General features: G+C 42.8%; 1 protein-coding gene across 1 annotated transcript in view; it reads left to right on the forward strand.

Annotated features, from left to right (window-relative positions):
* nphs1 (NPHS1 adhesion molecule, nephrin) overlaps positions 1–10,254 on the forward strand; it is a 46,810-nt gene extending 36,556 nt beyond the window's left edge. The window contains exons 20-30 of the mRNA XM_030392804.1: positions 13–169; positions 500–651; positions 3,833–3,944; positions 4,737–4,918; positions 5,076–5,108; positions 5,431–5,553; positions 6,154–6,202; positions 6,502–6,634; positions 9,292–9,373; positions 9,631–9,776; positions 9,858–10,254. Coding sequence (XP_030248664.1) covers positions 13–169; positions 500–651; positions 3,833–3,944; positions 4,737–4,918; positions 5,076–5,108; positions 5,431–5,553; positions 6,154–6,202; positions 6,502–6,634; positions 9,292–9,373; positions 9,631–9,776; positions 9,858–9,950 — 1,262 coding nt within the window. The 3' untranslated portion in view covers positions 9,951–10,254. The remainder of the gene's footprint in view (positions 1–12; positions 170–499; positions 652–3,832; positions 3,945–4,736; positions 4,919–5,075; positions 5,109–5,430; positions 5,554–6,153; positions 6,203–6,501; positions 6,635–9,291; positions 9,374–9,630; positions 9,777–9,857) is intronic.
* The last annotated feature ends 4,386 nt before the right edge of the window (positions 10,255–14,640 follow it).

A 14,640-nucleotide genomic window follows, 5' to 3' on the forward strand; every position in this document is an offset into this window, starting at 1 on the left:
TGTCTTGCGTAGTCCAACCGGAGCTTCGGAAAGGAGCCCAATGGAAGAAGGTGGCGAGCAGAGGGGACGGCACCACCACAGCCGAGGTGGTGTGTCAGGCAGAGGGCATTCCTCGCGTCGACTTCTCTTGGGAGAAAAATGGTGTTCGCATGGACTTTGCAAACCCCAGGTCAGAGAGGAGGCATCCTTCTTTTTCTTTGCACCATTAACTTCAGTGCTTCTGTCAGCATTTGGTTACATATTGATGAATCCTTACAATTAGATTCATTTTCACCCCAATATAATATATTCCATTTCTTGCCATTTCACCACTAAATCCAGATTTAGTGCATTTCATACTCTGCCTTTCACTATGCAAATACCTGTTTAATGCTTCTTTGATGTGTGAAATTGGGTGACTTAGTGCAATCTGCAGGACATCACAATCCTTGCTGTCTGCCTGCTCAGGATTTATCTCCCTTTCTGTGTGTGTGTGTGTTTGTGTGCGTGCACGCTGCAGGTACGAGGAGCAGACCGTGAGGGAGGGCTCCTTCCACACCAGCACAGTCCGGGTAGTCAATGTGAGCGCGGCTCTGGACTACGCCGTGTTCAGCTGCACCGCTCGCAACTCACTCGGGGAAGACAAGCTAGACATCCAGCTCGTCAGCACAAGTACTGTATACGTGTGTGGATTTCTGTGTGCGGGGGGTTTCTGTGTCCGGGTGAATTGAGGTTCTCTCCACAACATCCTCGGCCGACGCGCGAACCATGTGTCCAAAAGGTCAACTTTTCATGAGCCCTGTCTTCGGGTTGTAGCGATGCATTTTTCAGATAATCCAGTGGGTCTTTGAACAGTTCGGTTGACTTCAGATGTAGGAGAGTTTTCGTATTTCATAAAGGACAATTCTTCAGTTTAGTTCCCTATTCACCAAAATCAGATGTATGTGGTTTGTCCTTGGGCTGCAACAATATGTAAAAAAAACATATCAAGATTCTTTTCAAATTGCATCAAATGACTCTTTTGTGCGAAAGGTTCACAAATAGGGATGTTTTTAACGACTCATTTCTCTGACTTTAAGATTTAAAAAAATAATAATTTACCAATCTAAAACCAAGAAAAAAAGCAAACCTGAGGTGCACCATGCAGTTATGTTAAGTCACTTCAGAAACTCAGAAAGGTCATATTTATGTTATTCCAAAGGTAAAAATACAAAAAATATTATTTTCTTTCCAAATGGAATAAACACACTTTTCTATATGGGGGGGAGATCCCCAGAACACTGTTTGAAGCCCTGTTTATTTAGTTTGTTAAGGCACGATAATCTAATTAAGAATTTATCCCATTAAGTACACAGCGCACCTTCAATCATTCTCTGAAATACATTTGCATATGTTACATTTTTATGTAGTAAATATGAATGAAGACTGACAGTTTGAAGACATTACATTTCACTTTTAATTATGTCAATACGCAGTTGATTTATGTGTAGATTAATAAACAAATCAACAATATATTCAACAGACTAGTATTTCTGGAGTCCACTTGTGAGGGAGTAACACCGAAGTAATAAAATAGTCATGCTGAGCTTTTGGCGGCACTTTGCACTGTCTTAGAGGGTTGCCTGTGGAGTATGTAGTTAAATCTTCTAACCAAAAAACTCTCCAAACATCTACAGAGCGCCGGCAGCTGTTTCCACCAAACAAGCATTGTGTACGCTACCTGCCCACCATGAAATGTGAGCGAGCCTAGCTAAAGCAGTGGATTATGTAGACAGTCAAGCATCTAGTGAAAAAAAGACCCCGATTTAGCGGACTAAACCGGAGCCACAAGAAGGAGTGCATACGGGATATTTACTGGCACTGGTAATCATTTGCGAAAAGCAACAAGATAAACCTGTAGTATTATATGTATATGTGTGTTGTTATCAGTTCTTTTAGAGGCTTTCTGCCCCCTAGTGGTCTAAAATCACTCAATGCGGCTTTAAAAGGCGAATGATCAAAGTCAATGGTTAGGGCACACAACATGTAGGGATTATGCATATCACGTACTTGGCAGCAGCACGCACATTTTTTCCTTTGGTTCTAATTTGGCAGCATCTCAAAAATAATTGTGTCTTCGCTGCTTTGTCCGAGGTTTATCAGCCTTTTCCAGCACCATTACAATAGTGTGGGAGGGCCGTTGAACATGCAGAATTGTGTAAACTGGAGAGAGTTGTTGCTCCTGAGTGTCAGCCCTTTAAAGAACTCATTCCGTTGCTCTATCTCCACCTTATCGTTTAGCCCGTAGCACTACTTCACTTCTCCCTCAGATAATGCTGCAACGATATGCTTTGCTCTCCCGGCGTGCTTAGACCTCTCTGCCTTCGAGCTCCCGCTACATCCTCGCACCGGCTGCCACTATCAGCCCAGCCGTGCTCTCAGCAAAGGCCCACAGCCATCATTGGACACATTTAATGTTTACTATAAAAACCATAAAATACAATCCAATATTGGCCCTGTTTTTTCCCCAGTCGCTTTTTTTCTTTTAGAGCTGTGAATATTCATAATTAATCTGACGCAGTGATAATAAATTTTATATGCTTCCTTATCATTTGAGAGCCCAAGAGGAAGAGGGAGTTTTTTTCCTTCTCCTTAGCGTGGTGCTTTTTGGATCTGAAGGAGACGAGATCCAAATAAGGCTGACCCCTTCGCCCTGGAATCTTATGAGTGGAGCTGATAGTGGGAATTATTTACTCTGCAAACTGGGCCGCAGCCCGGAGGTAGAGACGAGCAGAGCATCCCCGTCTTGTGTTGCTGCTCAACTATCTCTCTCCTCCTCCTCCTCTCCTTGACTATCTCTCCTGCTGCCCCCAAAACCACCCTTCTTTTTTCCATGCATGCTCAAAATGCAAAATAATCCACTTTCCCCTTCCCTACCCTGACTGAAGCAGCGCCTCATGTCAGACCCAAGGCCCCGGTTAGCCTCCTTTGATCTCTGTCCACAGTATCGATAATAATCAAGAGGCTTCATCCTTCATTGCATGACTTAAATTGGACAAATCAGCCACTTTGTTTTGAGAGGGATCAGCCGGAGCCCTGCCCGTGTTTCCTGGTCATTCATACAACAAAGCACAACCTTAAGATAGAGCAGATGAGGGGTGATGCCCTGAAAGAAAGAAAATGCAAAGCTGCTGCTGTCAAAAAGATGTTCTGTGTGGATACAGGTGGAATAAACTTTGATGAGGACCAGATCAACTGTTAAAAAACAAAGAAAGACAGGAGGAAGCTGGCTGAACAGTTTGACTGCAGCGATCATCTTTCCCTCCTGATTTCATTTCATTCACTTGTTTTCATTAACCATCAATTCTTCATCATTTAATCTTCCTTACATTAAATAGTGTAGCGTTTAAAAAATATGTGATGAGTGAGGCAGCTAATAACAAACACCAACAAATCAAACATTTATCTCTGATATAAACAGTTATTTCTGGCCCTTCTGCTGTGCACGCCTGATGAGAATAATTGTGTTTACAAACACATAGTTGTGTGACTAATGGGAAATGTGAAGATACCTGAACTCATTCTATTTCTACACAGAAGAGCATCCGCTCTGCACTCACTTTTAGTAAACTCATTTTGTCTATTTATAACCGCTCCACAGCAGCGAGGGAGGCCGGAGGGGAGGCGGGATCCTATAGGCCAGCAGGGCCTTGTGTGTTATTTCTGCAGATATAATCACTTGACTATCTCCATCTCTCAGCGCCTAAAGCCTTTTCAAATATCCACCTGTCGAGTGAAGGTGTTCTGCTCTTTGTCAGTACTCTCTCAAATTCGAGAGCATTTTTCCACATTCCTCCTTTTCTTTTGCCCTCAGATCATCCAGATCCTCCCACGTCGTTTCGGCAAGTCGACGCAACCCAAAACTCGGTTACTCTGGAGTGGATCCCTGGCTTCAATGGCGGTTTGCGGCAGAGATTTCGGATCAGGTAAGATTTTGGTTCAAGGGCAGAATTTATCAGGTGTAGTATGCAAACACATTATTCAAAGTTAGCCGCACATTTCTGGTGCAATGGCTCCTCTTGGATTGTGCTTCATATGATCTAAGTTCGCCCTCACAACCTGTGTGCTGTTAGTTGCTCGTGGGAAAAGACACACTGCCGAATCGTTAACCACCCTCTACGAAAACAACCGATCAGATTACCTTGGATTGAGGATGCAATATGTAAGAATTTTAGTTGCAAACATTTCAAATTTTAACAATCAACAAAGTGCAAAGAAGTGATAGTTTTGATGCCATGTATTGTGTTGCAGAGATATATTTGCTGAAGTTGGCATGCTAACAAGCTAGCATCAGCCCAAAGTGCCCTTGCTAGCAGTGTAAACACAAACATGTCCAATATTTACATATTGCACCTTTAACTGTTGGTGCTAGTCCTGATGAGGGGGATGGATCCAGACATTTTTTGTCACTTTCTTTACTATTGCAGGGTAGACCTTTTGCTTGGTATCTTTGAGTGAATACAATTTGATTTTAATAAAAACCCAGATCTAGCAGAAATCAATATGTTGTTATATAGTTGGTGGTTTTTTTTTCAGTATATGGTAACAAATAGAAGAGACAGCAAACCTGCAACTACCCCCACTGTCCAGCTGAGAGTAGTAGTGTAGTGTAACTTTCTTTCTCTTTATATCAACCAGATATTAATTCTTGATGCATTTAAGAATGACCCCCTTTCATAATCAATGAACTGTACTTGACTGTTACCTTTGGTCAACAGATACCGTGAGGATCAGTTGGCCAGTTTCCTCTACATGGACGTCTTTCCTCCCAGAGCGACAACCTTCACTGTCACCGGCCTGCAGCCTGCCACCACCTACAACTTCTCTGTCAATGCCCTCAATGCAATGGGAGAGAGTGGCTATGCTGACAACAATGCAGTACTGACCATCACCACCAAGGGTCAGTTTGGAGTAACCCCTGCTTGACACTGAGGGGAACTCCACTGCACAACCATCTGATGACCTATGACAAATGTGTAATTTTATTTTGTTTACAATTGCATGCAAGTTTTGTGCGAGGCATGTACGTTGTTGTAACTGTCTCTCTACTCCACTAGAAGTCCGAACAGATGACTACTCCAATTCACAGAGTGAGTCTTTTATCACAACTCCCTGCAAAAGCTCTTAAGGGCAGCTGGAAATTGCTGTTTGCACAGCAGCTAGCTTCATTTGGCTAAATCATGTTAATGTATGCACCTCCAAGGCTGTTAATGTTTGCTCTACGAGAGTAGCGGTTGTCATGGCACCCAACCATACTTTTTCCCCTCTGCTGGTCTTTAATCAATAAAGACAATTGAGAGAGCGGCTGGGTCTGTCTCAGTCAGTTTTTATCTTTCCGCATTTCCATTTTACTTCCTCTTTAACTTTCATTGTTATGCATTGAGCTAATGTTTCTAATGTGCTGTGAACTAGTTACCAGTGGGCTGCCGGCCTATTTGACGGTCGTGTTCACGGTGGTGCTTGGAGTCGTGCTGCTGTTGAATTCACTGGGCTGCTTCTTTGGAGTGCGGTGGAAGAAGAGGCGAGGCCAGACAGGTAAACCGTGATGATCTTTTCATCCGTGTTCGTGAAAAGTCTTTCCTTCCATCACTTCCTGTCATTACAACGTCCCGATTCCTCAATAAAACTCAAAAAGAGACGACTGCGAAACTGTGATGCAACTGTCAGCTCAGCCTCTCGCTCTCCTCTCATCTCCCCGTCTCTTCCTTTTCTATCCGTCTATCCTGCCTCCTACTCTTCTGCTCATCCTCCAAGCCTCTACCTCTTGCCACATTCATCCATCCAGCTGTCACTTCTGCGTCTCTCGTCCATATCTTTTATCTCATTTGCTAGCTTTATGCCCTTCTCCAATCTCTCCTTCTGTCTCTTTCTATTTGTTCTTCAGTCCAACTGTCAGGCTCTCCCCTCTCCATCTTTTATTTTTCATTCCTCACCTCGCTCTGCCCTCTGTTTTTTTTATTTATTTATTTTTTTTTAACATAGATTTTCACAGCTTTCGCGTCTTTCATTCACTCTCACTCTCCGGCCCTGTTATTGCTCCGATCAATTTCGGCGCTTATGAGATGATGCTCCCCTCTTCAAGTTCTAATTTCCTAACACTTAGCCTCTTTCCTCCTGTTCCTGTTCCCCCTGCAGGGGGTAGAGGAGGCAGTGTGTTGGACGGAAAGAAGAACGAGGAGGAGGGGTGAGTTAAAGCCCTGCAGTCGAAGTAATAAAGAGACACACATCCAATCCACTCTAAGCACATCTAAGACCTGATCCACTGGCTGACCCAGCTACTATAACAGCCAGAAAGACTTAAAAAAAAAAAAAATCCTCTGTCAATATCCATTTATATTGGCGTCATCAAACTTGCACCACCATCCTCTACTGGATGATACATGATGAAGAAAAAGCTGACATGTGCGTTGAGTGTTTTGCATCTGTGTTAGCGTAATGGGGATTAATAGCAGTCGGGAAAGTTAAAGTGATTTCTCCTCGCAGGTCCAGTCAGTCAACCGCCAGCAACTCCAATAAGTATGAGAGCCGAGAAAAGATCAACGCGGCAGCCCAGCGCACCCTCCTCATCGACTCCGGATCCGAAACAGACAGCAATGTCTACGAGAGCTACAGGGCGGTAAGAGAGGAGAGGAGGAAGAAGAGGGAAGAGCGAGATGATGAGAAAGAGAGAGAAAAAGGGCAATTTGGGAGGATATGCGGGGACGGAGAAGGCTGAGTAAACAGATGAGGGGAGGACAGAGGTTAGGCGGGGGGTGGGGTGAAGGAGAGGAAGTGGAGAATTCAGCCATAACAAGGAAAATGGATAGATAAACTAATGAAACCTTTAGCTGTGCATAGAGATGGAACATAGATCAATACCTCACAATTAGCATTCAAAATATGCATCGATCGCCGAGGAATTATCATTTTGTACTTTAGAGGGGCCGGCGAGGATCTGAGCCTTAAAGAAAACTGTTGAGCGAGGTAGAAGAAAACAGATAGTGGCGTGCTGTCAGGAGGGGGTATAATGAAGGCTCACATCCCCACAGAGACAGGCTCCATCGCTCCCCTAATTTAAAACAGCACATACCTGTAAGGGTTGGTTCAGCCAAATTACCAAAAATAATCTATTTTCTCATTTACCGGTCGTTGTATCAAGCCGCGAGCGCTGATGGTCACAGTTTTAACGCTGCATTCACACAGATTTCGGTAGACAGGCAGCACCAGGCGAAAGAAAGAGGAAAACAAACAGTCCAATGGAAAAGAAAAAAAGGCCGAAGGGCATAATGAAACACGCAAGACAATTTTGCCGTGGTGATTTTTGTATTGTTTGTATTGCGGACGGACGGACGGACAGATGACTCAACCCCGAAAACACAACACCTCCGGCTACGGCTCGATAGAGGCAATAATAAAATCATTACGTGTCTGTGGGGGTTTTTTCTCATAATGTATGTAGTTATAAAATGCATCTTCCTCTTAATATTATATCGCTGACATAAAAATTAACGTTAATTCCCACTGAAACATTAGGTCAGTTCATTTCCAGTAATGAATAATGAATGATTTGCGGTTTGTTGTCCAGATCGCCCGTTTCCTTTATCGTGTCACCCGGCTGCCAATTCCATCAAGGGGGAAAATGTTAAAATAACCCGGGACAGCATCGCCGTCTACTGTTACTGCTTCTCCCACAATCTCTGCTGGCTTCACCGATTCTTTTACCATCCTGCTCTTGTCTGTTTGAAAATATAACATTTTCTGAATACTGTCTGAATCTGTGTGAATGCTGCATTATTACTCCTGGTTTTGAGATTTCTGCCTACGTACCAATACGATGGAGATGGTCCTCACCATATTGACAGCTGCAACATCTCATCCTAATGTCCTTATTACTCTGGACTTTTCACAGACTTCACCGTCCACTATGTTCGTAAAAACATCATCTTCTGTCTTCTTCAGTTGTTCAAAATAAAACAAATCTATCATCCTCTCTACTTGGATTGGCAAGGAGGCAATAATCCATAAAATCTTGGAGATTGACGTATCAAGAAAGAACAAAAGAAACCCACAAATACAAACAAAGGTCGGCAAAGGAATCATTTGACCTAAATTTGCTGTAACCCCCTCTGCCAGTGTGTAACACATGTGGAAAAGTCATTTAAATGTCGGAGCAAAGGTGATCTGATGCTATCTGAGCACATAACACCAGTTTTAGAGTCACTGCATTGGCTCCCCGTGCGCTTCAGGATTGATTTTAAGGTTCTTTTACTGGTTTTTAAATGTCTTAACGGCATTGCGCCCTCCTACTTATCTGACCTGCTTTTACCATATCAACCCTCGCGGACCCTGAGGTCCTCCGGCTCTGGCCTTTTATCCCTACCAAAACCAAGAACTAAAACCCACGGTGAGGCGGCATTTAGCCACTATGGCCCCCGCTTGTGGAACAGCCTGCCGGAGAACCTCAGGTCTGCAGAGACTGTTGATATTTTTAAGGGAAGGTTAAAGACACACCTTTTTAATCAGGCTTTTAACTAATATTTTAAATTCTTATTCCATTCTTATGTGGTTCTATCGTATTTTATGTTGTTGTTCCTATGTTGTTGTTTTTTTTTTGTTTTTTTTTTTTGTTTTTTTTTGTTTTGTTTTGTTTTTTTTAAACTATTTTCATCTTAAATAATTTTTAATTTTTTTTAATTTTTATTATTTATCTTCGATACTATTTTATTTTATTTATTATTATCTTATGCATTTTATCCTTTTAACTGTTCACTTCTTTAAATTATCTTTTGTCAGGGTTTTTATCCTATCTTATGTTTTTTGTTTTTAAGGGTTAACTCCAGAGTTTCCTCAGGGGGGTCCTCCACACTGGGAGCTGTGTCTGGGATGCTGCTGGGGGTGCTGTCCCTGGGTCCCTTTGGCCCAGCCAGTCGTTGTCTGTCAGGGTCGGGGGGCCTGGGCACTGGTGCCTTCCGTGGCACAGCCTGTGACTCCTCCCAGTGTGGACGGCCCCAAAGGTGGCGTTTCCTCAATCCTCAGTGCCTTGCCATGTCTCCTTATTTCCTGTAGTAAGTGTGTGTGTGTGTGTGTGTGTGTGTGTGTGTGTGTATGTGTGTGTACGTATGTGTGCATGTATATAGTACGGAGGGTGGGAGGGAAGGGCTTTCTTTATTATTGTTTTATGTTTCCTGTGTAAAGCACTTTGTGCTACATACTCATGTATGAAAAGTGCTTTATAAATAAAGTTGATTGATTGATTGATTGATTGATCTCATCTGTTGATCTCACTCATTCCAGGAACGTTCCCATCATTATTATTACCCAACTGGTGACTACTTGCCGCCTCTCTGTCCACACCCTGAGGAAATACGCAGGCTGGGTGAGACAAAAGAGTAAACAAGACAACAGCAAATACATCGTATCCAAAATGATGCAGCCTGTGCCAATCAGGAACTACTAAATCTGTCCTTATCTGAACTGAAGGCCAAAGACTTTCAGCGTTTCTGTGATTAATCTCTTAATTGGCAGTTTTCCAAGTGCACTTTAATTCAAAAGGTTCTCAATGTATTTGTCCACATTCATGTTTTGCGCATGTGTTTCCATGTGCTCTGAGAGATGTCACCCGCCTCTCCACAGACTCTCAGAGCCATCTGTACGAAGACGTAAGACACAGCGGCCTGTACCAGGACATCCTGGCTTCCTCTCTTACTTCCCGTCCGCCCTTGTTTGACCACGGATTGCCTCATCAGTGGAATGAGCGGAGATCACCGACTCACCCTCAGGTCCGTAAACAAAACCCAAACCCATGATGAGGGCCCCTATTTGATACATTATTCACACTTCACATGCACTCTGTTTCTCAGCAGGGCGCCGAGAGAGCGAGGGAGTTCATGGACGTTCGACAACCGCAGAGAGATTCTGATCTTCCCTTTGAACTACGAGGCGAATTAGTCTAGAAAGATCAGTTCAGAGCAAACAAATACACTATGACAGGGCTCGGGATTCAGAACAGTGTTGTATGGCAGATACTAGATAGAGTGTTTTCTTTCTTTTTTTTCTTTTTGGATGATATCTAACAAGTCACTTTGAAAAGAACTTGACAGTAGGATGGAGAATGCTTTCAAATGTCATAGTGTTTTGGAATTTTGCAGTGTCTGTTGTCATCACTGAACGATTTCCTCTAAGCTCTGAGTTGAATTGCGCTAAGGCACTGTATACTAAAGCTGAACAAAACCAATAAATGACCTTGAAAAAAAAAGACTTCAGTCTCCACTGAGTGCTTTCATTTCTTAATGTATTCTAGTTTACACTGGTTAGAAATGTCTGACAAGCTGAACGTCATTCCTTCCCTTATTATGATTTCACATCTAGTATGTGCTGCTGTGCCATTCTTCGTCCCATTTGGCTGTAATAGCTTCACAAAAGGCAACAAAACAAGACAATCACTGAATGCAGAGGCTAGAGTGCTGGATACATTTTATCAGGCACTTGAAAATGCACGGTAGGTGAGCCACTTGGAAGTGTGAAAGCTACGTTAGCACGTACGGACTGTTAGCAGACTTGTTTAGCTCAGCATTAGCTATCTAACATTAGCTTGCTAGGCCCAAACAAAAGAAATATGAAATGCAACCTCTGGTGCTGGTGTTCAGTGACGGGCACATATTGGCTCAGTTGATTTTTAAGATAGTCTTAATCATTTTTAATTGTAGGTAATGTGATGAAGGGATAAGGTCAGAGTAGATAACTATTGCGATTTCATGGTGCAAGCTTCCTTTTTTTTTTTTAAAGCATATTTTTAACAAATTATGCTTCTAAAAAGTGATGAGGACAAAACCGGTCTTTCCATAATGTGGTGAGGACATGTGCCCTGCGTCCCCAGTACCCGATAAGTGAGTCATCTGGAAATGTGAAAGTTAACGTCAGCACCAATGGATGGTTAGCCAACATGTTTAGCTCGGCGTCATCCAGCTAATGTTAGCTTGCCATCAGCTTTTAAGTTAAGGGAGGTAAACTTGATCAGACTGGCGTTCGCTGAATATTTTGAAAAGTTGAGTGTTTGCTTCCTCACCACAGATGTTCATACTAGAATGCGGGCTCTGCCATGACTAATAAAATGGTGCGCCACCATCAGCTGCCGCATATACTGACCATGTGAGGTAACAGGCTTATTCGGTTACAGTTAAACTGGATTCGAGAGGCTAGAGCTATGTGCTCATTTACCCTAGATTATAAACTGTCATTAGCTGGCGACCCAGTGTTAATTAGACAATATGGCCGTACTTAGTTATTTAAAAACGGGTAACAGTTATAAGCGCATGGCTAATAATGTTAGCAATGTTCCCCTGAGGACCTCAATAGTCCGTCTGCACTGTACACTGCATTCAAATAGCCTGTTTAAAGTGATCATATACCCAACAGCTACTCAATGCAGATACTATGCTGAATAAATGAGTGATTATACAGTACATGTCTTGAAGTCCTGAGATATTTCTTTAACGCCTAAAACAAACAGACTTGAGACTTGACTTGGACTTGGACTTTTTTTGACTTGTGATGATGACGACAAACAGCTTCTAATCTGCAGTGTGCTTCAGCAGCAGCAGCAGCTACCCGTTCATATCTTCCTCCCTCTGTGATCTCACTCGATCCCCCTCCTCTCTTGACCACGCATTGTTCTTTCACCTTTCGCCTCTTTCTTGGAGCCAAGTCACGGTCACTACCCAGATTCCCCCCCCCCACCCACCAATCCTCCAGCCAGCTTTGACCTGCAGGTCGAAATGAATGGTTGGACACAAAAATGGTCTGACAACACTGTGGTTGGCACTGGGGCAGAGGCAGCACTGACTCTCGGTGCTTTCCACGCAGACAACATCCCTTTTGACCCATCCGACGTCCACATATTCCGACATGTATCCAGATAGGGACCCGACAACAGTGGCCCGCTCCCCCCTTGTCTGATACAAAGAGGTTACAGGCCTCACAGTTAGTCCTCGGGAATCTCTACAATGGGATAGTACTGAGTGGTATTTAGCATGGTTGTGTCTTCAGGAGGTAAAGCCATATCTAGGGCCGGACTCTAATCCTGTTTTCTCTCGGACTGAAGTTGAGCTCACAGCATCAGTGAGAGAGGAAAAGCATGCAGGGAATTTGTCTCACTGAGGGTGGACAGTCACAGAGAGATAGGAACAGGGAGGGAGGGTTAGGCTAAGCTGCTAGTGGGGCCACTGTTACGAAAAGCCCCTCTCTTTTCCGTTTGTTTTCACTATTGTTCAATTTGTAGTTCAAGAAAAAGCAGATCACTGTGTCGCTGTGTACCTACGCTCTATAAACCTGTGTGATGTTCACAATCTTTATTTACAGAAATAAAAAATGATACAAATGTCAGATCAAAAAAATATATATAATATAATGGTTTCTCGTTGTGGTAAATTGTTGTGATTGGTTTGCTTCCTCCACTCTTCAAGTGCTTAACCCTGCATTTTAACTGCGTTCAAAAATAAGAATTTGCTTTCTAAAAAAAAGAATATTTTTAGTAGAGCTCTCAAAAGATCGTACTGACTCATCCTAATTTCCTCTGGCAGGTCATCCCACAGCCTCGGGGTCTTGACTGTGTGACCAATAGCCCTTGTTCGTGCCCGTTTTTAAAACAACAAAAGATGCTTTCAGGTTGGTGTCCGACCCAAGCTGCCAGCCGAAAGTGTCAGCGTTTGATGATCTCGGGATCTTTTTCTCCGGGAAGTTACATTTCTGTTGCTTTTTGTTAAAAACATGCAGAACACCAGCAGAAAATAGATGCTGTCTTCCTGTATTATAGTAACAGGGCTGGTGAGCTCTTTGTATTTCTGTAACTCCATCTTTTTAATGTCTACTTTTCAGAGATCAGATACTTCCTCACAGTTTCCATGGCTCTTTTAAGGTTCCTGCTGCATCGTAGTATGCGCTAACAGTAACAGTGACTGAGCTCTTATTATTTTATCTGTGCAGAGCCATTATGCGTGTGAACCCTGTTCCTGCTCCCAGCTTCTGCTTTTCCCTCAAGGACGATTCGTCACATCAGTCTCATGAGCACACACATGCGCGCACTTAACGCAGACAGCTCAGCACAGACGACACATGCAGTCCAATGAGACGCACACAAAAAAAGCAGTCTAATCTTCATTCGCCTCAATAGAAATGTCCCCTTTTTGATGAAGATGTTGTGGTAGCTGCTTAATGAGTTCCTCAGCCGGACCCAAGTCCTCTTTATTGTGTTGTTACTGAATAAATATGCGACTCATTTTCAAAGCATTATCTGCCCAGAAAATATTGACTCACTTAGGCTCTGTGAGGGGTGGGATTTAAATAGTAGCAGGGTTGTTATTGCCCGCACATTTGTCCAAAACTACAGAATCCTGTTTCCTCAATGGGGCCCTGACTGCCTGCAGATAAATCTCAATGTTTCACCGGGCTGCGTTCCCTCAATTAGGCCCACTATTCTCCATCATGAGCTGTCAAGGTATGTTTGTCTCATTACCGAACAACTGTTTAAGTTCCCATCAAGCCGACTGCAGAGTTCACACCAAAGCCTGCTTCTTGATGCATCGTTTCGGCTCAGGCAGAAGTAATCTGCTAAACTGAAAGCTTGACAGCTCAATGCTGTACGTCAACTTCCATTTTTTCCTCACTTGCCTTGTGAACATTTTGATGTGTTGTGTTCAGAAGATTCTCAAGGGAGCTCCGAACATGCAGGCCGCATGAGTGCACAATTAAGTCAAAAGAGAAACAAATAAGAGGCTTTAATTACCTCAGCTCAGAGAGCGTTTTCACATGTTTTTTTTTCATCCCTCTCCTGAATGTTTTATGTTTTTTTCAAAAAACAAAAAAGAGATTGAATAATGCTCCTTTATCACTTTAACAGGTTGTGCTGCCAGTGGGAAGCTAATTCAAATTTAACTCAAATATCTGCAAAACCCTGTCATTGCTCTCATTTGCTCAGATTTTTCAATTTGAACTACATAGAAATCAAATCAAACACAACCACAGGTTTTACAAATTAGTACATGATTTTGCTGGCAGTTATTATGACTCACTTTGTGGCTGCGTCTCCTGTTGTCAGTAATGAGTTTGTTGTTTGCCGTCCATCGCGGATGAAAGAATACAACTCAATAAACGAAACAGCAGTCCATGAAAGACGACTACAAAGTGAAAACGCGATTAATTGTTCATTTTGACGCAGGCTGATCTGAAAGCATATTGAAATAAGCGGAGCGCGTGATCCTCGTCAATAATAGATGATTTTGATGACAGGCCATAGTGTGTGTGTCTGTTGTCAAATCCAGACAATTGTTCCTCTCTGGCATTTCCCCCCTAAGATAAGCAACATATTTTTAAAAGAAAAACACATCTTTTCTTCAAGTTCCATTAAAACCTGGGTGTCATTTCTTGTTTTTCCTATGAGAGCACATTTGAATTCATATGTCTCCGTCTACATCTGACCAATTTAAATGCACACCTACTTCCACACAAACACCAGGATAAAAAGATGAGCAAAGAATGGAGGACATGAAGTGGCTGCAATTAACCCAGTCTCAAATACAAATACATCAAATGTTCACATTCATGGAGTACTATATAATATGACAGGGCACTGCTTTGGAAAAACCCTTT

The sequence above is a fragment of the Sparus aurata genome, chromosome 17 (genome assembly GCF_900880675.1).
Source record: "Sparus aurata chromosome 17, fSpaAur1.1, whole genome shotgun sequence".
NCBI lineage: Eukaryota > Metazoa > Chordata > Actinopteri > Spariformes > Sparidae > Sparus > Sparus aurata.